General features: G+C 40.0%; 7 protein-coding genes across 7 annotated transcripts; 3 read left to right on the top strand and 4 right to left on the bottom strand.

Annotated features, from left to right (window-relative positions):
- Positions 1–2,716: 2,716 nt before the first annotated feature.
- On the top strand, positions 2,717–5,922 carry PAAG_09026 (hypothetical protein; the record flags this gene model as incomplete). The annotated part of the gene is made up of 9 exons (XM_015846710.1): positions 2,717–3,312; positions 3,373–3,463; positions 3,543–3,672; positions 3,760–3,938; positions 3,999–4,029; positions 4,101–4,177; positions 4,235–4,429; positions 4,493–4,603; positions 4,660–5,922. 9 exons carry the CDS (start codon positions 2,717–2,719, stop codon positions 5,920–5,922), a joined length of 2,673 nt encoding a protein of 890 aa, XP_015701752.1.
- A 530-nt stretch (positions 5,923–6,452) lies between these two features.
- Positions 6,453–8,314, bottom strand: PAAG_09024 (hypothetical protein; the record flags this gene model as incomplete). Its single annotated transcript, XM_002789020.2, has 2 exons — positions 6,453–7,805; positions 7,892–8,314. 2 exons carry the CDS (start codon positions 8,312–8,314, stop codon positions 6,453–6,455), a joined length of 1,776 nt encoding a protein of 591 aa, XP_002789066.1.
- A 1,656-nt stretch (positions 8,315–9,970) lies between these two features.
- On the top strand, positions 9,971–11,230 carry PAAG_09023 (hypothetical protein; the record flags this gene model as incomplete). Its single annotated transcript, XM_015846709.1, has 2 exons — positions 9,971–10,429; positions 10,868–11,230. The coding sequence occupies 2 exons, from the start codon at positions 9,971–9,973 to the stop codon at positions 11,228–11,230; spliced, it is 822 nt and encodes a 273-aa protein (XP_015701751.1).
- A 5,517-nt stretch (positions 11,231–16,747) lies between these two features.
- PAAG_09022 (hypothetical protein) lies at positions 16,748–17,067 on the bottom strand (the record flags this gene model as incomplete). Its single annotated transcript, XM_002789018.2, has 2 exons — positions 16,748–16,876; positions 16,951–17,067. 2 exons carry the CDS (start codon positions 17,065–17,067, stop codon positions 16,748–16,750), a joined length of 246 nt encoding a protein of 81 aa, XP_002789064.2.
- Positions 17,068–19,023: 1,956 nt separating this feature from the next.
- PAAG_09021 (hypothetical protein) lies at positions 19,024–20,677 on the bottom strand (the record flags this gene model as incomplete). Its single annotated transcript, XM_015846708.1, has 3 exons — positions 19,024–19,134; positions 19,211–20,210; positions 20,292–20,677. 3 exons carry the CDS (start codon positions 20,675–20,677, stop codon positions 19,024–19,026), a joined length of 1,497 nt encoding a protein of 498 aa, XP_015701750.1.
- A 69-nt stretch (positions 20,678–20,746) lies between these two features.
- PAAG_12678 (hypothetical protein) lies at positions 20,747–21,178 on the top strand (the record flags this gene model as incomplete). The annotated part of the gene is made up of 2 exons (XM_015848140.1): positions 20,747–20,938; positions 21,074–21,178. 2 exons carry the CDS (start codon positions 20,747–20,749, stop codon positions 21,176–21,178), a joined length of 297 nt encoding a protein of 98 aa, XP_015702246.1.
- Positions 21,179–21,356: 178 nt separating this feature from the next.
- PAAG_09020 (hypothetical protein) lies at positions 21,357–22,623 on the bottom strand (the record flags this gene model as incomplete). The annotated part of the gene is made up of 3 exons (XM_002789016.1): positions 21,357–21,893; positions 22,018–22,153; positions 22,433–22,623. 3 exons carry the CDS (start codon positions 22,621–22,623, stop codon positions 21,357–21,359), a joined length of 864 nt encoding a protein of 287 aa, XP_002789062.1.
- Between the last annotated feature and the right edge of the window lie 3,440 nt (positions 22,624–26,063).

Raw genomic sequence — 26,063 nt, 5'->3', positions numbered from 1 at the left:
GATGGAGGTGGATTTGCGCATAGTCAATGGGTCATGGCATGCGGGCTAGGTAGCAGACAGATCCTTAGACCGTGCGTGCAGTTCTCTCCAATGGGATCGACATAGAATCTCTGGCAGTGGCAAGCTGGCCGATTCGTTGGTGAAGACAACCGGGACGTGTGTACTGACTTTGTGTATTGTACATGGGGTCAACGGGGGGAAGAAGGGTGACAATCAAACGAGTGACGTTGGAATAGGATCCTGACAATGGGGGAGGCGCATACAACTCCAGTAGCACCATTCAGCGAGGTCCTTCGGCGAGATTCTTCAGCGAGGCGTAGTTGTCGATGTGTGTACCTAGGTACTGTGCTGTGCTGGGTTGTGCTGTGCTGTTCAGTGGTCGAAGGTGGAGGTTGGATAAGAGACATATGTAGTTATGGTGTGTAGTACCTCCTTCTCCAGGCCGGGGGAATAACCACCTCACCTGCTGCTAGTCAGCTAGTTTAACTAGTTCAGTTAGTTTTAGTTGACGGACCAAAGAGACAACATAACGTAATCGGCCCAAAGGGGAGAAGAAGCAGCCAAGCCAAGCCCTCTTCCCTGGGCTGGGTCCCCACACCAAGAGTAAGTCGCCTGAGGCTGCAAACGGGTGTCTTCCATACATACAAAACTTCTTCCACCAGATAAACTCGTTAACTAATTAGTTAACTATGGAGTACAAACACCAGTGGTTACAACTTATCCGGCCCCAGCCTGCTCCCCAGACCATTCCTGATTCGCCTAAGTCGAGAGTCATTCAGAAACCAACTTCAGCCATTACAAATAGGTCTCTTTATTCCTCCTCAGTTTGATCTCTGGATGTAGCAGCCGCTGGTGGCGCGTCATCTGATTATCCACTAAAATTCTCTTTCCACTAATTAGTCACTCCTACTGTGGTTCTTGTAGCACAGAGACTACATAGAACAGACAACATTTCAGAGTAGAACATGTTTCAAGCCCCTTCTTTGCAAAGGAAAGAAAGGCTTTCGGAGAATGACAGTCAAAGACAGCCAAGCATGCTTAAATAACTCTTTTATTGGCCAGAGTTCGTATTAGTAAGCTAACAATCGTTCGTTTGACTTTGGATGATGACTGTCGGACCGTATTCAACTGGGTAAGGTAAATTAAAAAGGGGAAACATGAAACCATATTTTGGGAGTCTGCAAGGCTTTGCACAATGACAATCACAGGTGATTTGTTACAAATCAATTCAATTATGAAACCTCTTCACGCACATGTCTCAAAACCCAGTTGAAAAAAAAAAAAAAAAAAAAAAAAAAAAAAAAAAAAAAAAAAAAAAAAAAATAGAAACAAAAATAGGGGAATGCATAAGCCTTTCACACTCTTCAGGGTGCCCAACTAAATAGTGGTTTAGTTAGTTATCTATGTTTTTAACTTCTCGCACCTGACACCGCCCTTTGATGATCTCTTTGCACTGTACATCGTGAGACCTCGCGATAGGAGAGGCTGTGGAATTAAGTTGCAAAACCCAGGCAGGGATGGGATGTATTTTTCGCCGGCTTCATAGGGACAAGCCGCTCGGGTTAATTCATCAGCGCATATCGATGAAAGGGATATATCAACCTGCCACTGAACTGAACTGAACCAAGCACGTCATCTTCCTCGGTTAAATACTTGGATTTTTGCAAGAACTCAACTGAGATGGCGATCCCACGAGCAAGCTCAGCCTCGTGAGAAGCGTTATCAGACTACAAACAAATTACAATGGTACCCTGTTGATTCTTTTGGGCCGCAGATTCCAACTTTGAAGGTAGTGAGTGAACCTTCAAAATAGCATTAAGCTTTTCTTCCAGGACACGAAGTTAGTTACATGCCGTCAGTGTCTCAGGAGGGAATCTTATTGGACGAATTGGGACGGTTCCAACAACCTCGAGTCGATTCTAGCGTTTTGATTCCTGCGTTCTACGTAGAATAACAAGTATGTATTTGCGTAGCAGATTTGGGGTTTTGGAGGGAGGGGGGGTGGGTTATATAAATATCTGGTCCCGGGTCGGTAGATGGAAGGATGAGCTCAAGCCAGGTTCATTTCTGGTCGCTCAAACGCTGTTGAAATTGGGTTGTCAACTTGCGATTCCTCATCCACCCGCGAAAAGAGCAATTCTTGGTTGCAAATAAATAATGACATGATTTAAAATGCTTGACTTCTCCACATGAAGGAATGAATCCATCTCCACCGCCTGGGCAGATAAAAATTCAGTCTCGTGAGTCCCGCGTTAAACTAAAATCATTTAGCTCAGCTGATGTTGCCAATATTTTAGTTAACTAAATGTTCCCCTTAAGCTTCGTCAAGATATATCAATTCCGCGCCACGTAACATGCAACGCACGACACATGAAGACACAAGGTGTGAACGGGGATCAGAGAATAAATATCATTTTGACACGAAAACCTTGTCGCTTGGGATGATGCGGTATGATCCCTAAATAGATCTGCATCATGCACAGGATTTGTTGACAGTTGCTCATGCGGCGTTGGTCACTGCATATTTCCTGGAAGAGAGGGCTATCTCAGCCAGATGCAAGCAAATTGTGCGGTGTTCCTCCAGAGTTCTAGCTCCCTGGACTCTTCATACTACTTCAAGCATCAAGCCCTTCAGCCGTGCAAGCTAACAAATCCACGTCTGCCAAACCTCCAGTACCAGACCACCACCTCTGTCAGTGGTATGTTGTGATCAATAATGAGCAATCCCACGAGAGCGTTAACGACTGCTGGAAATCTCCCCGAGGTAACCCTATCGAATAAATACACGTCCATATTCCTAGTCGTAGTGTATGATACTATATTTGCTAATCCCAACCAGGCCAATCCCCCTGACTTTTCAGACATTTGGAAAGTCATCCTTCAACCCGGCGCAGCAGAGGATGAGCAGTTTGTAAGAAAATACTACAAAGGGCGCGGATCCCTCTCCATTCAAAACCTAGTCACGCAGCCTCGTCCATGGATGTCGTGGAGTTACAGAGCTGCCTATCGAAAGCTTTTTGCGCTCTTAGAGCAGGCTTCATTGGACTACAAGTTACGCTGCCGGGTCCTGTTTGAGGAGTTGTCGGTGGATAATGATCGATATCAGCCGCGAAATCTGGTTTACAATGAGGCCCATGCTCCTCTGTCTGTCATATTTGACGCTCTGAAGACGATTCCAGCAACGGTGCTAGAAGCAGATCGTCCGGCGGAAAAGATCAAGGGTACTGCGCATGTTAAAAAGTTTGCTCGGATACTACATGTAACGGATATTTCGCCGCTGGTGCTCAATTGTATCTTTGGGACATCTTCAAGGTCTGAGATATATCAAAGTCCCCTTCCTAGTAACCCGCCATACTGATGTATTATTTGCAGTCTAGATATGAGTCACATCGCGGCATTTGTCGATAGAAATCTGAACGGTTTGAATTGGGCGAAAGTGAATCTGCTCCAGCTGCGAAACACGGTACGAACGTTTGAAAGAATCATGAAATTCCCTTTTGGGAGAGAATATCTCTTTTTTAGCCATATCCTAATATTTGTAGAGCTGGTCTTCATACATATACGAATACCATTTTTCTTTCTATTACGTCACCTTGGACTTTTTCGAACTGGGTACAGTGAAACCTGATCCCCGCCAGATTCGAAGGTCGTGTCCATTCGGGAAGCGGAAGTGTACAAAGCATCGTTATATACACGAAGAAACTGTTTCGTTCTTATTATGTGGTCATTTCGACGAGGTATTCACTTGTTACCAGTTAGGTGACACTTATTTTAAACCTCGTTATGCGAAAGAAACGGGCGCTCGGTTCTTTCGATCTTATGATCCCGGTCAATCCCCTGGCCAACTTCTACTGTATTGGATTGTTGTGGCTTTGTTTCATGCAAGATCAAGATGGGAAAATGCCATCGATGCGCTAGACGCGGAGATGAAATCGCCGGTACTTTCATCCCCAAGATTGGAAATGTCTTATGTCTTGACTAACTTTTCCAATCTTTAGTCTGATGTCGTATTCATGGAGGACAGAAGTGGTTGGTAGTGCCCATTTGTTCAGACAAACAATACACAGTACTTAGGCAACTTTAACGCTAATATTTGGTAGATTTGATGGCCGACGACCCGCAGTTCTCCTTGTCCAAAACATACTTCTGGGCTCTTCAAACATATAAACTATTTGAGGTACGGATTAACTCTAACTTCTGCTCTCAATGGATTCGAAATTGACCTACAAACCAGCGCACCCTAGAGCAAACAATCGCAACCTGGGAAACTTTCAAAATCGACTCCCTGCCCAAAATTCAGGATGGAAGGATCAGCCCTGAAGATTGGGATGCTGGAGTCAGTAACATCGAACAGGGAATCGAACTCCTTAAACCCAAAATAGTTCGCATCCGACGGGGTATACAGGATGTAAGGGATCTTCGAGAGGGGGTAGGTTCCAACAAATTTATCCAATAATGGCAGAACTTTGGGAGTGATAACTAATCTGTTCAGCTCCAATCGACCGCTGCTGTATTTGATAGCCGAACTGCCGTTCGCCAGGGGGAAAATATTCGCCTATTAACATACATCACATTGCTTTTCCTCCCCCTTTCCTTTGGCACGGTAGGCTGTGCTCCATCGATACTTTCTATTCTGACAGAATCCTAACTCTCGTTTAGGGCATTTTTAGTATGCAATTCATCGAGTCCAACTCGAGCACGGTCAACGCCTTCGCCATCACCTTACCTATCATCACAATCGTCAGTGCTCTCGTAATTTTCAACCTCAACGCACTCACTGCCGCATTCGACTCTGCAGTCCGCAAAGCTACATTCGGTCTTCGAGGAAGGATGAAACTCCATCACAGAAAAGATTGGAAACAGAGAGCCCTAGCCCTGTATCAAGATGATATAAGTGCAGAGCCACCGGTACGAAAAGCTTCCAAACAGAGTAGCCATTGGGTTTACATACTTTTCTTGATCGAGACTGCCACAATTCTGTTACCCGTTTCAGAACTTGATGCCGCACTTCGTTTTTACGGGATTTTTGATTCCAAAAGCGAGTGCGACCAAGACGATGATGATATCACAGACAAAGAAGAAGCTCGCATACATCGCCCTGGAAATAATAGACGAAAGGAAGTTCTAAGGAGGGTGAAAAGAGCCGCACAGCAAGCGGAGGAGCAGGAATGGAGACGCAGAGAGGAAGATAAAGGGACGGTAATCGTATTTTTCAGACGTTCCTATCGTAACAGCCTTCATGTATCACGGGCTCTAATGGGTATCATTTTCAACTCCTTGAGGCTTCTTCTCATACCGATCTGGATCGTCCTGCTCTGCACAGAGTACATTTTGGTATTAGCCGCCTTCACACTTTTAAGCAGATCCCATCCTCACCCCACCCAACCCAGTCCTAACCCACCAGCTCATGCTGAAAAATCATCACGTTCCCACTCCTCTTTCGCGCACGCATGGCGTTTGCTCGGGCTCAACACCCTTACTGTCCCAAATCGACCCCGTCTTTTCTGTCCCGACTCCTCAGGTTCCTCCGAAATCTCCACCCCAGATAACACCCTCCCACCAATCCACAATAAAGGGAAGTCACCAACAGCAACCAAAGACGTAGCCCTCAAAAGACCACAGATAGCAGCAGCTTCCCCGCCTACATCTTCTGAATCACACCGACTGCGTCACTCCACAAAACTCACTCTTCAATTGGGACCCGAGAACGATCCCAAAAGAGCATCCTCAATAATAACTCGAGAAGAAAATATGTCAACACCTTCATCACGCTCAATTCCCCAAACACCACCAACCGCAAATGTTGAGGTAAGGGTATTTGACCTCGAGCGGTCGCGGAGGACGGCGCGGGCAAGGCTAGCAAGAGCGGCGAATGTTACGAGCCAGTTTGACCCGCATGATTTGGAGGGGGGAGATATATAAATAATAATTACCGCCTAAGATTGATGGAATTGATATCGAATTTAGAGTTGATGGACGCACACATTATAATGAGTTATGACATGGTTTTTCTGTGCAAATTTTTAATTTCGTGTACGTACATTTTGTAGAGATATCCGATTCAAAATAATGTTAAGGGGAAGAATACCGTATGTATGTGTGCACACATATTATATTATTTATGACAATTGGTACAAGTTAGAAGGCCAGTGGAGAGATGAAATGAAATACGATTAAGAAACCGATCTAAAAAGACAGAAAACAAGGCCCAATCTGGATATGCGACACGGCATCAGCTCTTATCGACGAGGGTGTGTACAGACAAAAAATGCCTTTAAAAAGTAAATGAAATTGGGTGGGTGGTGGTTGAAATTCAACATACGTATATACCAAAGAGAAAATGGTCGAATACTGTAGCAAATAAGGGTATTTAGAAAATCCAACCAAACAAAATATGCCAGAGAATGCCAAAGGGGAATGAAAAAAATAACTTAGGTTGTTTCCCAAAATTTTTACCCCTTACGCCTCCTGCGAAAACCCCACTCGTCATTGTCATAACCTTCCCCTTCATTTTGATCATCATGATTCCTGTAATCAAACGGTATCCAAGAGTCGTCATTCTCACCAAGTTCATTTTCGCTAGGAATATCATCTTCGTCGGCCTTGGGACGCTGGGATTCATCTTCCCAATCTAAGTGCCCAAACCCATCATGCCCGGATAAAAATCTGCCCAATACCATCACGGCATTGAACATCTCTTGACCCGTGGGGACGATATTTTCTCTAGGCAAGAGGAATCCATAGCTGCCTCTATCGCGAAGTTTGATTTGGTAGGAATACTTGACATTCAAGTCATGATAAAACCAGTCTAGAGCACTGCCTCCCGTCCTTTCGATGCGGGGAAAAGGATCGTCTGACTTTGCTTTTGCCTGGGATGCCATGAACCCTTCGCAGGCGGAGCTCACTTCGTAAGTCTCCCTGTTCGTCAATCGAATGGCCTTGGCAATCCCTATTGCTAGCTCTTCCAGGTTTTCCAAGTTGGGAGGATTCGGTAGGCAAGAGTACGAATATGGATAGCGGATTTGTTGAGAATAGGAATGGAGGTCGATGAAGGCGACGAATTCAATATTGTTCTGTGCCGTTTGGTTCTTCGCCCACTGTGAGAATTGCTTCGCTTCGACTCCAGCAAATGGATCCTCTCCCGGATAGCTTTCTGAGCAAGGGTTATCCGCCGTGATATTGCCATCCCATTCGAACCCCCAAGTACGATCCAAGTCCACACCGGGACAGAAGGGCAGGCTCGTTTCTTGCCTGTTCTTCCGCCAAATGCGATCAACTTCCCACGTGTAGATATAGCCGTCCGGGTTGAGGGTTGGTATGAAAATAAAGTCGAATTGTTGTAGAAGTTCAGCAACGTGCTTGGATTTTGCATAGCTGGTGATTAAAGAGTACGCAACATAATTCACTGTCGAAACACTGATCCATTCTCGCGCATGGGATCCTCCTGAAACGACAACTGTTTTGCGAGGTTTGGGGTTATTAGCTGGCCACACTCCGATCTGAAGAGCTGGGATATCACGACCCTCAAATGTAGACCCGATATTAATTATTTGCACGTGAGATGAAAACATCGAGGTTAGGAAACGCATCCAAGTAACAATCACCGAAAACGGCTGATAATCTTGGAAGAATATATTCGTTATGTCGGAAGAGTGTTTGGTAGATGGCGAGAAACCTTGCACGTCATATGAGGAACGTTGAGACGAGGAAGGATATGATTCGTATATGGTTTGAGGCAGGTCATGAATTAAAGGGATATGGGATGTTTGTAGTGATTGTGGGAGCAAGCCAAGAAGTGACGGGACCTGCAGGAGACGTTTTAATTAAGCAGAAGTGTTCGATATAACCATCACTTTTGCAAAAGATAATGCATGACAACTCAGATACTTACCACATCCTTGGTCAGTCTGATATCGACCCACTCATCCGTAGAGGCCCAAACATCTAAGAATAGAATATTGGAAGCCTCAGCAAGTGCTTTGACTTCCTCTGCATTCCGTATTGTAAATCGCAGCACGACATCATCGCCGTATCGTGCCCTCAAAGAAACAGGGGCGGAGAAGAGAGGAAATTTGCCCTGTTTGCCAGGTCTGTTTTTGTTTAGTTGCGGCGGAACACGCCATAATCTCTCGATGACAGTGTTGCGGAGCCTGGTCCATAGACCCAGAGGAGCCTGTGGCTGAGTTTGCGGGAAAAGAGATACGCCCTCCGCCGGATGAGCAGGATAGCTGTTGCTTAGGAACGAGGGGATAGCGGCTATAGGTACTGCACAAGCTAGGATAGCCAGCACCTCAAGACGGGCGAATAGACGCATTGGTATTGCCTGTTGACCTGGGCGGATGGAATTGTTTTGCTTATACACCCCATGAGAAGGAAGAGGATGACGAGGATGCAGATGATAAATAAGGGATGTGGCGGGGAATAGCAGTCGAGGGTTGGGTTAATCCGTAGTTTGCTTGCGGGATGCTTTGCCAACAACGATTTTGCCGGATTGCGCTGGAACTGCCAAGGCCGAAGGCCAACCGCAGGCATCACAATTAAATATTACTTCACGATCATAAATATCCAAAGTGAAGGGATTCTATTTTTCACGGTGATCCTCGAATTGAATATATATGAAGAAGGAAAAGAGTATCAAATAGAAGACAGGGTTAATCACCATCGTCTCTTCCAGAGCAGATTCAGAAACAGTAACATTAAACAGCAGACTCTTCTACAAAGGGAGGAGAAATTGGTTTCACCATTTTGCCGTCCAAGTTTACTAGTTTCAAAAAGGCCATTGTGGCGTCCAGCTGCGATTGAGCGTACTGGGAATAAACCCTTCTAACCTCAGGCAAGGAATGATGGAGGTTAACCAAGCCCTGGCGCTCTTAAACACACAACTTGTTGCGATAAGATTGCCAGTAGCCCGTGTCATGTGACTGAACGTTTCCTACATGTTGGAGCCTAGGCTTCCTATTATGGACTAGCGCACTGCACAGTAGTATATAGCATCCCTGAGATAGGCTACCAATACAACCACTTCAGACGTCCAACAAACCATTCTCACCACGAAGCAAGCACCCCATTTGATAAGCACTTCTAGCAAGCAGATCTTTTGGTAAATTTGTCTGGATTCTGATAGAATCTGTCACGCACTGCGAACTGGCAGAATCTACCCTTTCAGCTACCAGAATGGAGAGCCGAGTGCAAGAACTACTGGCTGAACTCGAGAAAGAGAGAACATTGCGGGAAATCATCAAAACACAGTTGAAAAAGTAAAGACAACTCCTCCAGGAGGAGCAGCAACAACATGAAGAAGTAGAAGCAAATTCAGAGCCTACAACATTGCCACAGTTCCTTCACATCTGTCATGAGCTTTTTGCTCGCAATCCGCACTGTGACAGACCCTACAAGAACAACTCAGGGTGTCATAATAAATCCAGCTAATCTGAGGGTTCCTTCACGTATCACATTATGGGACACCTTCATTGCCGAGCAGATGATGGTGTGGGAGAGATTCAACAGTGATCCATCATTTTTGACTGAAAAACTGTTCCTGTCAAAACATCAGCTTGAGTATGTCCACCACCTCATCACTTCAATCACCTCAGAATTGGATCTCCGATACTATGAATGAGACACTGTGGAAAATCATGTTCACATCATAGTCAGCTAAATCATGGAAAATGAGGTTCTCAGGGAGGCACTTGGGCTGTGAGATTCCATTATCTTTGAAGGCTATACAAATCTGGGGCATCCGCAGGAGAATTCACTGAGTGAAGAGGTTAGACAAATGCCCACCGACCCTGCAACAGAAATCAGATCATCAGCCAAAGATAAAAGCAAAGATCAGAAGAGAAAGAAGAAGTCTGCTTTGACTACAGAAGAGCAGGCAGATCAATTCTGTGTCTGCTGACAGGAGTGTGATGAACCCATTCCTGTGATTGCAATTAAATATAAGGTGCCTCACAAACTCACACAGGCTGAGATGGCCACAGGACTGACCAAAGAGATCCGTCCTGCTCAGGATGTGATTGGTCAGGACTCTGATGATGTTGACTTCTGCTGTAAACGGCTTGTTGCTGCAGCCACAACTCAGCTCTTCTCTTACATGGTTCACAAAGAGTTGCATTACAGCTATATATGCACTGGAGAAACCTTCATCTTTGTTTATATCCCAGATGATCCATCTTCAGTTCAGTGTGCGCTTTGCAGACCAGACCTGGGCGTCAAGGTGACTAGCAAGGTTGAGCTACAGTTGACAGCTGTCGTGCAGGTTCTGGTGTTCACAATCAGAGCATTGACCTCACCAGCAGTACCCCGGGAGTGGCATGATGCTGCTGTGAGGCTTGATGTTTGGCCAGTGGAGTATTCTGAAATACTGGAGCAGACTCCATCCGCTGCTCACCCAAAACATGCGCCCCCTGGTACCGTGGCAGACAACCCTGTAACCTTCCCCCCTTCGGGATGACGCTGCAATCCGGATGCCGGCCACCTGAAGACAAAAAACTGATTGATGACCTCCCACTCATTGTTTCCTCCCCCATCTCTTCCCTTTACGCCGTTGCAATCTGGCATTCGTGGTCGAACGCGAAGAAGAAGACCTGGGTCAGCTGCAAAGCCGCGAGGTGTCCCGGGACACAGGGAAGTCAGTGGCTCTCAGTGGATGCTCAATGCCATTGAATCACCAGCCATTAATACCCGCCCATACTGCTCTCAGCAATGTCTCCTTGCGCTCAAGGATGGTAGCCCTCTTGATCCATCATGCCCCAACTGCCAGGGGCACCGGAAGGGCCAAATCCAGATACACAGCTTCTGTTCTCATCTCCAGAGACATCTTGCCATGGATTGTGGCCCAGATGCTGACTGCTGTCCCCTCTACTAGGCAGGGAGCTGTGGGGCACTGTTCAAGGTGAGGCTCTCATCACATGGATACACTGTGGTCGCCAAGGGTGTGAAATACAAGCATCTGTATAAGCTCGAACATGAAAAGCAGATCTATGATGAGCTCCGAGATCTCCAAGGTGAATGTATTCCAGTCTGTCTTGGCATCGTCCAGCTGGCGTTAAAGCATCCCTATTACTACAATGGCAGAATCTACACTCACATGTTATTTTTGAGCTGGGTGGAAGAAGCAATTCAAAAAGTCAGGACACTCAGCCATACTGCAGATGCATCCTCCATGGTATATCATGCCCTCCAAGCCATTCACTTTAAAGGAGTTCTCCATGGTGACATGGAGCTGTGAAATATACTTTGGAACCCAACTTGCCAACATGCAATGATAGTTGATTTTGAATGAGTCAAGCTCTGTTCAGTGTGTCTGCTAACTCAGCAAGAAAGAAGAGCAGACTGATGAAGACTTGTTTTAGCAAAGAGCTTCAACACATGAAGGCTGTGTTTGAGAGAAATGTTGCATAGCATAAGACGCCTTCTAACTCTAGTAGGACTTGAATAATTGACAGGCTCATTGACCCAGTGTCATGATCAATGTGATATTTCCCTTTTTCTGAAGTTGTACTCCTTTACTTCATATGACACATTACCAACTACTGTCTACTTGCAGACTTCTCTGGTTGTTCATCTGCGTAATTCTTCTTCTTCTTCTTCTTCTTCTTCTTCTTCTTTTACATGGCTTAGGGTTTTGGGAGCCTAGGCATCAATTACCCAAAGTCAAGAAGGAGAATTTGCGGAAGGCACAGAATTTGGCCACATTCATTTGTGTTTTATAGTTTTATAGTTGGTAGTTATTCAGTAGAATGAGTATTTTTACAGATATTGCAACCTGTCACATTGAAACTTGAGAGCAATTATATCTAGTGCATCTATACAAATTGTGTTGGAATATTAGTGAGGTGAACCATCTTGGGTTTCTCCTTTACATATTCCTCTAGGGCCGGCAAAACTGCTTTGGTCCTGTAAGATATTTGTGAAGTCTAATAACCACAATGTGGATAGGAGTATGGCTAAGGGCCAAGGCATCTTAGTGCCTAAGTTCAGCCTATATAGTTGCATGGTATTTTGTCCAAGTGCCCCTCATCAGACTCACTTGGCATTTTCATGAAAAATCAACTTCCCACACCACTTTCTCCAAAGTTAGTCTCACATATCCTCGCAATCTGCCTTACCATTTTATCGCTTATGTCCTTCCAGAACCTGTTGATGTGAACAGAATCCAACAGTATAATATTCAGCGTGTGCCCTGCCCAAACAACCAGTTCCCTCTTGGTGGTCAAAGCAGCACCCTGGGTAGTGAAGGTCATGAGTTGCATAAGAAAGTCTGAGCAATGATCACCCCGCCCAAACCCCAATATGTCAATGAACAGACCTTGAATAGTAAAATATCCAGCTTCAGTGCGATGGCTCGCACAGTGATAACCTGACAGTCATTAAATTGCGCAGAACTCATTGCCTATCAGTGGGCTAGAAGATACTGGTACAGAACCAGTCAGTCACCTTGGTCGAAGACGGAGAAGCTGAGGTTGGTAAGCTAGGTGGCATTGGTATCACAAAAAAAAAAAAAAAAAGGCAATCCACATTGAGATCCGCTCTTGTTCATGTTTCCCAAGCCACAACCGGTGCATCCTGCGCCAAGGCATTGTTTGCGTAACTAAAAGGGGATTTGATCAACCAACTTTAAACAGAATCACCGCCACCTCCACCGCCATCAACCACCTAACTCCCTTGCTTTTACTATTCTATGAAATCCACGGTGGCAGCGTTCCGCATACTGTAAATCCCCCAGCCCCATGTAATTATAGCGCCAAAAGTAGCTACGTGGATAATTTCGAGCCGAATTACTGTAGCGAAGATAGTACTCAATAGCATAACTATAACTAGTTAGTTAACTAACGTAATCCACCACCTACCACCTAACTAGACAGCTCCCCCACATGTATTTGACAAACTTTTAAATTAAGCAACAACCACGAGGAATTCTATATAGAAATTATATAGGATAGACCCTTAGGCCTGTGGACATGCTCTAATATTATGTCCAGGGGTATTACACTTGCTGCAGGTGGGAGGTCTTCACTTTCTAATCCCTGGGTTCAAATCCTCAACCACCCCCTCAGTAGGCTGATTAGGCTCCTGAGTCTGAGCCTTACTAGCTAACACCTCCTGAGTCATTAGAATCTCTTCTTTAGCTATATAGAAACATGGTTTCTCTCTCTTTCACTTCTGCCTAGCATTGGCAGCTCTTAGCTTCACATTTTCCTTTGCTAGTAGAGCAGCATTACGCATGGTCATTTGACATCTCTTCACTAGTTGATCAAGAGCCTGATTGATAGGACTGGAAAGAACCTCTGTATGATATTTAATTCTGCTGCTCTGCTGCTCTAATTGAGTCACATTGCTGAGAGTCTTAGAGGTCCAGGAGTGCTGAGATCTGTGAGCTGACCCCAGGGGAATAGAAGTATGAAATTGAGTACATAGTCAGGTAAAAACCTCATCTGAATTGTATGGCACTAGGCCTGTGACTTTGAATCTGCTTCTTATAGTAGTATTCTTCATGACCTTCTGCCTAGCTGCTGTGTAGCTAACTAGGAATTCCTTCTTATCAATATAATTGATCTTCAGTCTCATGCTCTGCTCCATCTTCTTGCTGTACACTTTCTTTAATGATGAAAAGCAGCTCACATCTAGTGGCTGCAGTAAATGAGAGGAGTGAGGAGGCATATATAATGCTATAATGCTGTGATTCAGGCAGAACTTGTCAAATTTGACTGCGGCATGACTATCATGCTCATTCAGAATTAGCAGTCTCTTGCTGCCAATTGTATGAGCCTTAGTAGCTCTGTTAAACACCTTTCACAGCCAGGTTAAACCAAGCTCATCTGTGGTCCAACCCTTCTTACTAATGCCAATTTTCCAGTCCTTTGGTAGTTGCTCATATCAGGAATCTTGATGAAGCTTGGCCTTCAGTATAATCATAGGAGGTAGAGCTCGGCCTGTAGCATTAACTGCCTCAATCACAGTTGCTCATTCTCTATTTCCTGGCTGTATGAGAGATGGTCTCTCTCTCAGCTCTAGTAATCACCCAGGTTGTTGAAATAACCCCCATCATGAAGCTAATTTCATCAAAGTTGTAGATATCCTCTGGCAGAATCCCATACTTCTTTATTGTATGATTCACCAAGGTAAACCACTCATGTAAAAGCTTTGAATCCTCACAAAGAGCTCACTGATAGTCATCCTTTCATGAGAACTTAGTCTTTAGTTCAGGATGTCATTGTATGAATCTGTGAACCCACCCAGTTGATTCCTATAGTAGTAGAGCAGCTAGATTCATACTCTGCAAGTAGTAAATTGGCCATTTCTCATACAGTTGTGATTCAGGGAGGCTGTCCTCTCTCATCCATCGATATTATCCATTGAACTAGAGATTCTTCCTCTGTAGAGGTCAGTTTTTGATGTTTTAGCTGAGAATTCGCGCATGAGGCTGCACCATGCATTCTATTAGTTACAGTGCTATGAGAGACATCATACGCCTTAGCAGCAGCTCAAATAGATGAAATTTGCCCTGTTTCATAGGCTTTAATGACTAGTAATAGTCTTCCTTCTTGATTTGAAGCTTTCTTGCTTGAGGTGGTTGACATATTGAATAATATAATGAATGTGAAGAATTCGGATTAGAGGTGTCCAGTTAGGTGGTGGATTACGTTAATCTCAATCTTGCTGACTAAGTGGCCTCCCCAAAGCTTGATCCATGCTAATTATCTCCCCGACATCGAAGCATTTTTAGTGTCTTTTTTCTGCCAGGCTTCCTTTTTATATTTATTGCTTATTGGGTGGAGTTTTACTGCAGGCACACAATTGGTTAACAGCGGGTGGTTAGTGGACGGCGCCAAAAAAATGCCTCGGCGGCCAAGACGAGAGTCTATTCTTAAACATTAGTTATGCATTGAGCTGGCTAATATAAACGGTAACTACCTATTCACTATAACTCATCTAATCCGTTTCAATAAGCGCTGTCGCATCCATCATACGCCTTAATAGGATTATATAGCCTTTTGGGGTTTTGCGGCGTTCCAACGATAAGTTCCTCCTCCCCACGAAGGAGATAGATAGTATGCGCCGTATGGTTTTGCAGAGTCCGACCCAGTTAAACCATGGAGAGTAGTTAACTAACTACACCAAGAACATATCCATCACGCGTGTGTTGCGCCCAACCGCTTTTTAGCGAATGGGATCTGTAAAATAACAGATCTATGGTCTCCGTATCGATTGCACGGGCTACAGCATGGGCATCGGTCGTGCTCACTCCCGTCAGTGGATTTGCCTTGCGTGGAAAATCTATCGTTGATATGGATTGCTCGATATCTGAAAACTCATTAACTAGTCTGGTGGGGGGGGAAAAAAATAAATAAAAAATAAAGATTAGTTATTTCGGATGAAAATGACAATGTCAGAACGGCTGAGGAGCAATATCTGCGGTATAACTATATTTTGGAAAATGCCTGATGAATCCTCGCACGGAGCCAGAGCTGAGACCATCCCCAACTCCCAAAATCCCGAAATCCTTGATCAAACCGCAGTGGATCGTTGTTTTTTCCAACGCCAAGGCCATCCCAATTAGGAAACAGTGGCGATCGCAAAGAGGTTGAATGTGAGTTTACGACGCCACGACCGTTCCAGGGAGAAGAATCGCTGGAGCCCTTGGATAACAGGAGTTTCATTGGCAGCAAAGTGCAGGGGCTTCCGTGTTGGAGCCCACGCTCTTCTGGTTCACAAAAAGCAACCATAGAAACAACCGAGCAGTCCTGGCATTTCGGCTAGCCTGTCGCCGAGGATGGCTTGATGGAAGGGAACATAAAAGGAGAACTCACTCCCATTTTATGATGCGGTCACCTGCATATCATTCACCGGAATGGCAAGAGGCGCCTACGACACCTCGCCTCTAAAAGGTTTCGCCAGCGCAAGAAGTTTCGGGAAGAGGAAATGCAGAAGATAATCAAGAAATTGACTGAAGAACATGATAATTTTTCAGCATTTATATCATCAGTTGTTGAAGAAGGAGCAGGGAAGCAGAATCATCAAACGCTCAGCCAGTATGCCTTCATTCAAACCGGCCATGTCTTGAACTGCTCTCACACTTTTTCTTCCGTGTGGAGTAGGAGGCGGAATCAATACTTTCATATTAAGTGGAGATATGAGACTAAAAATTGATTCTACCAAAAGAGACAAGCGACTTATTCAACTGGTTGGGGGCCCAACGAGGCACTTAGTTGGCCGAAACAACGTTGGCTAAAACAATCACACTGGCTCCAGGCGCCATATAGCTACAGGGTTCCGTTGAGACACGAATTTTCAGTCGGTTTGCAGAGTATGATTTATTCTGGTTTAAAAATGTAAATGTAAACATCCACAACCGGAAAGGTATATATACTCCTCTCCAGGGCTAGAAACAATATGCTGATTAAAGTTATTCGAAGGAAAAACAAAAACAGAGACAGAGAAAGGAGGGGGAAGAGCAAACAATCTAGACACAAAGGAGCACGAACGAAGAAAATAACATACCATAGCCGTAGCTGTAACTAGCCTTACGGTAAGACCATGGGCTGGAGCGTTAGAGGCAGCATCGAGGGGCCTCCTCGGCCGGAATGAATATGCGAAGCAAAAAAGGACCAAACGAGGGGAACCGGAAGCAAACGAGCAAACAAATGGAACAAAAATCAGAACCAAAATCTAACCAATATTTAACATGTTACACAGATAAAGATTCTTAACCAAATTGACTTTTGCAATCCTGTGTCCACCGCTCCTACGTGATCTCCTTTGCTGCTAGAAATGCCTGTGGCCCGCCCGCCAGACTGGCCGATGAAGGCCGTTTGTCCTTCCACTCTGCGTGGAATTCTTTGACCAACTCCTCGCAGCCTGGAATGAAATCGCACTATGGTTGCCATGTAGGCATCCATGCAACATGGTAAGTTACTCCAGAGTTGGCTGGCCCCACTAACTAACTACCTTTTTGACCTTTCTGTGTCGTAGACAGACCGGCCAGGCCCAGGGCGCGCCAAACGCGAAGAGGCGACGGCGGAGGCCAGGCCTTGTTGGGGATGCCCAGGAGGGCGAGGGCCGCATGCGGCCGCGGACTCTCCGTCCGGTTCTTTACTTTGATGAATTTATTTTTATTACATGTATAAAATTTTTAGGTATATTTTGTTAAATATAATTAAAATAAAAATAAAAAATTAATAATTTAATTTTTTTTATGATTAAAAAATTCCTAATTAATTTTACAATTAATAAATTAAAATAACTATTAAAGTTTAATTATTTAATAAATTTATATTTAAAATAATTAATATAATCAATCATCTGCTAGATCATATCATCTATTGAATCACTTTCATTCAAATCATTTATGCTCTATTAAAAAATTCAGAATGTCAACCACTCTCATTAAAAAGACTTCTAATCAAAAAGTTAGATTTTTATTAATTATTAAAGTTTATATAGCTCAGCAAATTAAAATTATTAAAGCGGCTTCTAAGTTATATAATGTTCTCTATTTCTCTCTGATCTATAAACTATATACATAGTTGAATTACACATGTAAATACTTAATTAAAAAATTAGAAACTGATCTCTACAGAAGAAAAATCTCTAGTTCAATGAATAATATTTATAAATGAAAGAGAAAAGTTTTTTCAAATTATAACTATATTAGAAATAATCCATTTACTATTTGAAGAGTATGAATTTAATGCTTCTACTATTGTAGAAAAAAGTTGAGTCAATAAATTTTTATAATAATATTCTGAGTTAAAGACAAAGTTTTTATATAGATATGACTATCAATGAACTCAGTGTGAGAATTTAAATATTTTATATAAATGATTTATTTTAATGAATTATACAATAAAGAAGTATAAAATTATATCAGAGAATATTTACAACTTTGATGAAATTGACTTCATTATAAAAATTATCTCAACAGTCAGAGTGATCATTAGAGTTAAAAAAAATAACAAGTTATCTCTGTAATAATATAGAATGAGTATGATGTCAAGACTTTCTCTACTAGATTTTTACTCTCATACTGCTTATCAAAGCACTTTAAAATCAACATCTTCTAAAGAATCAATATCATCTCAAGATTCAGCATTTGGAATTAGCACAGATTAGCACTTCTCAAAAATTAGTTCTTTAAAATCAACACTTTCTGAAGAATAGAATCAGCACTTCATGAATATTCAGATTACTGCATTATTAATTCTTTATTTCATGAAAGATTAGAGATATAATCTATTACTACTCATTCATGTATATAAACATTTTAAATTCTCAAAATTTCTTCAAAAGATTCAGTGATTAACTACTATTTAATTCTATATATACATTTCATTCATCACTATTCTCTTCTCTTCATAGTGCTTGTAGCATCTACATATCTATTCTCTTATGATCTTAATTATAGAGCTTCTCACACTTTCTTTTGACACTCAGTTTATTCATCTTAGTGTCTTTATATTAGTCGATGCTACAGAGTAGTATGATTAAATACTGTATGAAGATTCTTTCTAGTTCTATCAACTAAGCTCTTAATCAACTAGTAAAGAAATATCAGCTGATTATATATAGTACTGCTATATTAATAAAGAAAAACACAGAGCTGAGAGCTTTCAATATCAGACAGTAGTAGAAAAGAGAGAAATCATGTTTTTATATAATTATAAAAGAAATTCTAATAACTCAAAATGCATTAGCTAGAACTGTTAGAACTTAGAAGCTTGATCAATGTATAGAGAAAGAGATTGAAAATTTAAACTCGAAGACTAGAAATCAAAGACTTTCAGATTGATTACATTATTTATTTTTTGATAAGTAATAATTTTTATATCAAATTCTTTAAAAATAATAATTAACCAGGTCATGTATTACTTTAAATAATAATAATTATTTGCAAAGCAATAACAGGTTAAGGAGTAATTCATAACTATAGGTAACTTTAAAACAAACACTAAAAATTCAAAATAATAAAATAGAAACAAGTTTCAGTCCAAATCTTAGCGCATATACCCTTTTCTAGCATGGTTAAGGTGGGCCACCGCCCAAGGAGAGACCTTGCCATCCAAAGGTAAGGTTTTGAGGAACAGATTCGTTATAACAGTTCCCATTTTCTATATCTAACCCCTTAAGATCATCCTAGTGCGAAAGATATCAGCAGGCTATTCGCTATTTCTCCCAAGCTATAGCTTGTCAAGAGAAGAAAAACACTTACTGGGACGCGAAAAAACATAAACATCTGTTGATCCATCCCTTTGAATCCTTTGGTATTGTACGGGACCCTATTGGCGGAGTCTGTGGCTGATGTGTTTCTCAAGAAAATGCATTGGACTTGTCCCGGATATTTTGTCACCAGCCGCGGGTACCCTGACATGATATCGAGATTTGTTGTGTCGCCGACGATTATGAACTTCCTCTTTGGAAAAGTCTGGAAAATTTTATCGAGCAGAAATTCACGGATTGCCCAGGTAGCTTTCAAATCAGTTAAATTCACAATTCTAGTATCAAAGCTGCCGACGGGGTATGTTCTGAATATATAATCCATGTATGGGCGAGTCAGTTGCTCAGGCGAGGTTGTCAGATAATGGAAATGCAGATCTGGCAAGCTGTGGGACCAATTTGCAAATATCTCAGGCATGTTCATCCAAGGAAAGAAAGGGCGGCCAAAGAGGTTAGCCAGACCTTCCTGAATGGAGAAAATTTTGGACACTCGAAGAACGTCGTCAATATCGCTGATGAGAGTGAGCCCTTCCGGGGGGATAAGGTAAGCCGTGGAGTTTCCAGTATCCGTACCCCGAGAATATAGCTTGAGACGCTGGGTTTTGCGTGTCTCGTTTCCAGGTATCGGGAAGGCCCCGGACACATTCCTAATCTCGATGAACGAATCGAAGTCACCTTCGAGATTTGTGAGCCCAGGAATATCAATATTCAGACCTTCTACTGGGGTCCCCTCCAAACCAGCACCTGCAGCGTCCTGATCCATGTCCGGGGTCACATGGAACGAGACTTTGCTGTGGCTTTGCTTAATCATTAATACGCTTCGTGTTGCGTTGAGGGCGTGAGCATAATGTGCAGGTGGAAATTTCTTTAGCGAAGCGCCGAGTAAGAACAGACTGGCTAGAGCATGAAGCATGTGGTTCGATATGTTAGGCTGCTTGTAAACGCTTCCACGAAACCTGAGAGTCCATCCACTGTCGGTCCAATTTCCGTAGCCACTACCAGATGTCGTATTAACAGAGTGAACGACAACGGGATCCCATTCAGGGTCAACGACATATAATTTTAGAAAGACTCACGATATAGTAAGGACTTCTGTTGGGGCCAATTTCAATAGGCCCTTTGAGCCATTGACAGAGTTTTTCAATTCCTGCGGGGTAGGAAAGATTTGGAAGATATTCGCCTCTCTATTGATGGGCGATGGACCCTTAGGACTGAAAAAGCGTAGCTTGGATCTCACGGATTTTTCAATATCTCCCAGAAACCTCATCCAGTCGCTGGAAGTCGAGATATATATCGGTTCCGAAGATTGAAAAAAATCATCTGGGGTAGGGTCTGCGGCCAAAGCAGCAAGGGAACCGAGACAAAAGCAGAGTAATATGGTAAAAACGAACGAACGAGAACATCCCGCCAAGTGTGTCCACATTTCCGAAGATGTATTCCCGCAGGTAAAAACGCCAAACATAGATGGATAGGTTCATCCGGGCAGCAGAAGCATCTCCAGGCTTGGACACGAACAACAGCGAGATGTTGCATGTCTGTTTCGTCGCAGTCAAAAAAAGTCATTCCTCGCTTTCGGCCAAGTTGGCAGGTCCCGTGGAACCAGGCACAGTTACCTGGAAAGGCAAGAGACAGGAGGCTGCAGCCCGTGTCCGCTGCTTCCAGTACCGTCTTTAGCCCGGGCAGCGCCGCTCCCCAAGAGGCGAAGCTTCCATTTCCATACCAGGTCCGTTGGGGGAGATCTTGGGAAATGGATTAGGCCTCCGAAATCACGTGTTTCAAGCCGCGCCATCGGTGAAGTGTACATCAAAGCGGGTGGGTATAAGCAATGGGGCAGAGATGCTAACTTCTAATACTACAGAGCATGAGAGGAAAGCGGGCTGGTAGGAACTCCCGACGCGGAACATTCGTCTACACAGATTGGACGAATATCAATGTAGCACAACAGGGGGATTGCAACAGGTAGAGTCGAAAGTGGCAGAGGATGAAACAATTTCCCAATAAGAACGTATTAACACTGGCAGTAGAAATCCCTTTCTGAATCAAATAAGAATTATACTACCTGCTTTTACACTAAGGTGGGAAAAAAAAAAAAAAAAAAAAAAAAAAAAAGGAAGAAAAAAGGAAGAAAAAAGGCGGTTTGTTTAACTAAAGTGCATCCTTGTCCTCTTTCGTCCGCTGCTCTTGACCGTAGGTGTTTCAACATCCCTATCATAGGATCGCTTTTCCTTCTGGTCAAGCACAAGGCTTAGCACGTCGAAGCCAAACTGGGGATATTCCAAGCACATGGCCTTGAACTCTTGCTCTGCCTCGTGACGCAGGACATGGCTCCTGGTGGCCCAAAATGCCGCGACTGGTTTCCGGATAGTGACATCATCCACTGGTGTATTGCCATAGACATATCTTGCATATGCGATTTCCCCACGCGCTGTGCTGTTGATGCGATGGATTTTGCCGTGGGCTAACTGCTTGAGATTTTGTAGTCCGAGTTTTTCTGCCAGGGTATATACGCGGGCATGCTTCAAGAGCTGGTCACCAGTGTCATCGACTTCTGGCATTGTGGGGTCGGATTCGAGTGCGTCGGATGAAGCAAGGCGTCTTGGGAAGTATTCGCCGGTGTACTGGTATTGAAGGAAACAACCAACGGTATCTAGAATCTCGTCCTCTAACACAATTCGACGCTATGGAGCAGGTTGACGTGTTAGCTTCCCATCCCTTACAGAGAAATATACCCTGCGGAGTGCAATAAAGTTTTCTCTTGAGCGTCGCTAGAGATATTCAAATAAAAGGTCAGGAGAGGCATACAGGGCCATCTTCAGAGAATTGGGAGACAGCGTCTCTGAAATAGGGGCTAGTCGTCAGGATTGCCTGATGGGCTGTTAGGCTGGTTTGCTCATCGCCTCTGCCGATAATCAATTCCACGATCGGGGATTTCAGGTATCTATGAAACAGGTTAAAATAATAATAATAGTAGTGATAAATAAATAAATAAATAAATAAATAATAAAAAGATGTAATAATAAAAAAATAAAAATGTACGTCAGTTTCTGGTTAACACACGAGCAGGTCGAATCAAACAATGCGCTTGCTACAAGTTGCTGCTCTGGGCCGAAAAGCAGGTTCCGTTGGGAGTTACATCTAGCAAGCCAGCTGATTGTCTGATACATGTATCACAATGCAGCGGAATCACTTCTGCCATATGAACCAACAGGCTACTCACTCGATAAATGTGGATTCCTTGCTCTCTGGCGCTGGCACATTTGTTTCTCCCCTGTCAGCCCCGGCAGGACCTTCAGCTTCATCTCCGTTTTCAACAGTCTCCGCGCTATCGACATCAACTGGGGTTTCCGTGGCGCCGCCCATATCTACATCAGCGGCATCTGCAGGAATTTCAATCCGTGCTTCAGCCATTGGTTTGAGCGTTTAAGAGGTAAAGCGAAAGGAGCAAAGGAGGGTGGAACGACCGACTACTACATGTATCGTTTATAGCAAAAGAACGAACTGCAATTGAAGATAAAATCGAGAGGACATATAAACAGATTATGAAATGAAATGTAAAATATAAGGAACAAAAACTAAATTAAAAGGATTGAGTTCCAAAGTTCGAGTTCCAGTCTTTTAATCTATTAGACGGTTCCCAGCCACCAACTAGACTGCGCACCGTAAACCTGTAGGAAGTCTGAGAAGTTGCTGGAGGGTCCCCACTGGCCTCAACGTTAAGGCTTCTTCCGCCATCCGGCCTAGCAAGTCATGTGATTGGGATCTATATCTGGTCTAAACATAGAAGAAAACAGTCTTATTGTATGAAACATGTTTATATCAACCAATTGACTTAATATCTTGTATCTGAATCATATAAATTCAAGAAATTAAACATGAAACTTAATAGTTATCTAATATTAAATGAGAAAAATTTATTATATATTTATATATTTTAATTTGTAAAGAATATTTAAAATATATTAAGTTAAAATATATAATTTTTTCTAAAAAAAATTTCAAATTAAACTATTTTTAAAAATCAATTTATTAAAATATTTTATAAGTTCATATTTTAAAGTTTTATATAAATAATGATTGATGTAAGAATATAAACTTTACTTTATTTTATTAATTTTATTATTATATTAGTTCTATTTAAAATATACTAATCTTATTTAAAGTTAGTTTATATATTTAAATTAACTATAATTTTAATAATATGTATATATATATATATACATTATTTATATATTATCTATATTATATTAATATATAATTTTATTATTTATTTTTATAGAAATTTTTATCTCTAAAAATCTTTTAAAGATCAATATTAAAACTTTAATATTTTTTTTTATATTTTAGTTTACATATTTTTAAAATATTATATAAATCAGTTTATATTATTTTTTATAATAAAAGATATATTTTCTATATTTTAAATTATTAAAAAAAGATTTTTTATATTAATTAATAAATAAACTTTTATAATATATAAAATAATTAAAAAATTAAATATTTACTAATATTAATATATATATATATATTAATTTTTAATTTTTTATTTATTTTTTTATAATATATTAACTTTTTTATAATTATAAACTATTTTAAAATATTTATTTCAGTTATTATTTAGTAAGTATATATAATTATTTATATTAATTTAATAATTATTATTATAGCTTTATTTTATATACAGATAAAATAAAAATTTAATTATCAATTAAATAAATTATTTTAATAAAATACTAAAATAATTTCTAAATAATAAGTTCAGAAAAAAAATTTATTTATATATATTTTTTTAGTATTATTAACTCTTTTTTTAATATAATTATTAAATAGATTTTATATTTATAGAGTATTTATTTATAAAGTAATTATGAATTTAATTACTATATTATTATTAAATAATTGTAATTATTCTTTTCAGCTTAGTAGTCTTATGCTATCAAGTAGTCTGGACAGAGCTCATTCTATATTATTTTATTATCTCTCTTTAAAGCTTATATATATTTTTATATTAGTAGATTATCATTTACTTTATCTGTTAAATAATTATTTTTTTTTTCAAATCTTCAGTTATTTATTTTTTACTTTAAAGATTTTATTTTTATTAAATTTATAATATAAAATTTTCAAATTAAATATGATAATTTTTTTTATATTTTATATTAAATATTATATTGAATCATTATTAAATTTTAATTATTTTATTTACTATTAAAGCTTTTTATAGAAAATGTAGTTTTTTAGAATTTTCTAAATCTTTTACTCATTTTTATCTTATATTTTGATTAATTTTAGTATCTTATTTAATTGTTTTGATATAGAGTTATTTATAATTTTCTATATCTTATCAAAAAAGAATATTAAGCAAATTTTTATGCTGTTCAGTAGTTATAATCTATAGTTATTATCAACTTTCTTATTAATTTTAATAAGATTTTTATTTTACTCTATAAGCTTTTTACTGAGATGTTAAATTCTATAGTTTTTGAACAATAGAAAGATTTTATCTTCTACTTTAAAATCTGATTCATAATAGTACTTATTAATTTATAATTTTATAATTTTTTATATATTTTTTATATTATTAGTTGTCAGCTTTTAGATTTTCTTTATTTGAATAATATATTACTAAGTATTTTTTTATTTTAACTTCTTCTCTTTAGATAGTATTTTTAATAATAACTTTAAATCAAAGAATATTTGAGATTTATATTAATAAATAGTTAAAAAGAGTACTATTTTAATTAATTTATTTATCAGAGCTTTAACTACATGATTTATTATTAATAATCACTTATTTCAGTTATTCTGATAGTAATTTATATATAGATAAAGTTTATTTATTAGGTATTAATTAACAATCTCAGTTTGATTATTATTTATATATAATAAGCTGATGAAAGCTTTAGTTTAACTTTCAATTATTTAATAAACTTATTTTAGAAGTTTAAAATGAGTTATAATTTTTAATCTGATATGATTAAATCTAATATTCTATAATACTCATAGTAATATTTCAAAAATAATTCTATCAATTTTTTGATATTAGTTTTTTTTTTATATTAATAATAGATATAAACTTTTTTTTTAATTGACAGATCTTTTTATTATAAAGTTATTTATCAAATTTATTAAAATATACTATTGAACTTGTTAGAAATTGATAATAACTTCTACAGTCTCAGAATCTTATCATAAGAAATCTTCATTCATCAGCACATCAGATAAGTATTTGTAAATTAATTAATATTTTTAATTCAGTCACTTTAGTAGTATCATATCTTTATTAGTAAGTGTAGCTTTATCTTTTTATAATATACTATTAATAGCTATTTATAAATCTTTTTAGAAAATATATTTGAAAAGTAGAATCTTTCTCAATTGATATTATTAAGTATTTTTCAAAATATAAAAGTTCATTTATCATATTTTAGAATTATTCTTCTTATTATATTTTCTCATATTATAATTTTAATAATTTTATCTCTATGTTTTTTATCAAAATCTTCTCAAGAATTTATATATTTATACTTGATCTTAATTAATTATTCTTAAATAATCTTTAAGTGCAATCTTTTTGACTTGAAAAATAACTATATTTAAGAGCATTTACTATTTTTCTGAATTTTTAACTAAGTATATCTGATAATGTATTTTAATAATCAGATTAATACTGAATTAAGAAGTAGAATCAGAAGAGAAACTTTATTTAATATACTTATTAAGTATTTAGATTTATAATTATCACAAAGTACTTAAAAGCTTGATGATCAATCAAGATTTTAAATATTTCTAATCTCTAAAGATCTTTTAACTCGAGTATATTATTTTGATAATCTTCATAATATAAGTAT

Source organism: Paracoccidioides lutzii, assembly GCF_000150705.2.
Source record: "Paracoccidioides lutzii Pb01 unplaced genomic scaffold supercont2.62, whole genome shotgun sequence".
Lineage (NCBI taxonomy): Eukaryota > Fungi > Ascomycota > Eurotiomycetes > Onygenales > Ajellomycetaceae > Paracoccidioides > Paracoccidioides lutzii.
Note: the sequence above shows the minus strand (reverse complement) of the source record. Positions and strands in the feature narration are given on the sequence as shown.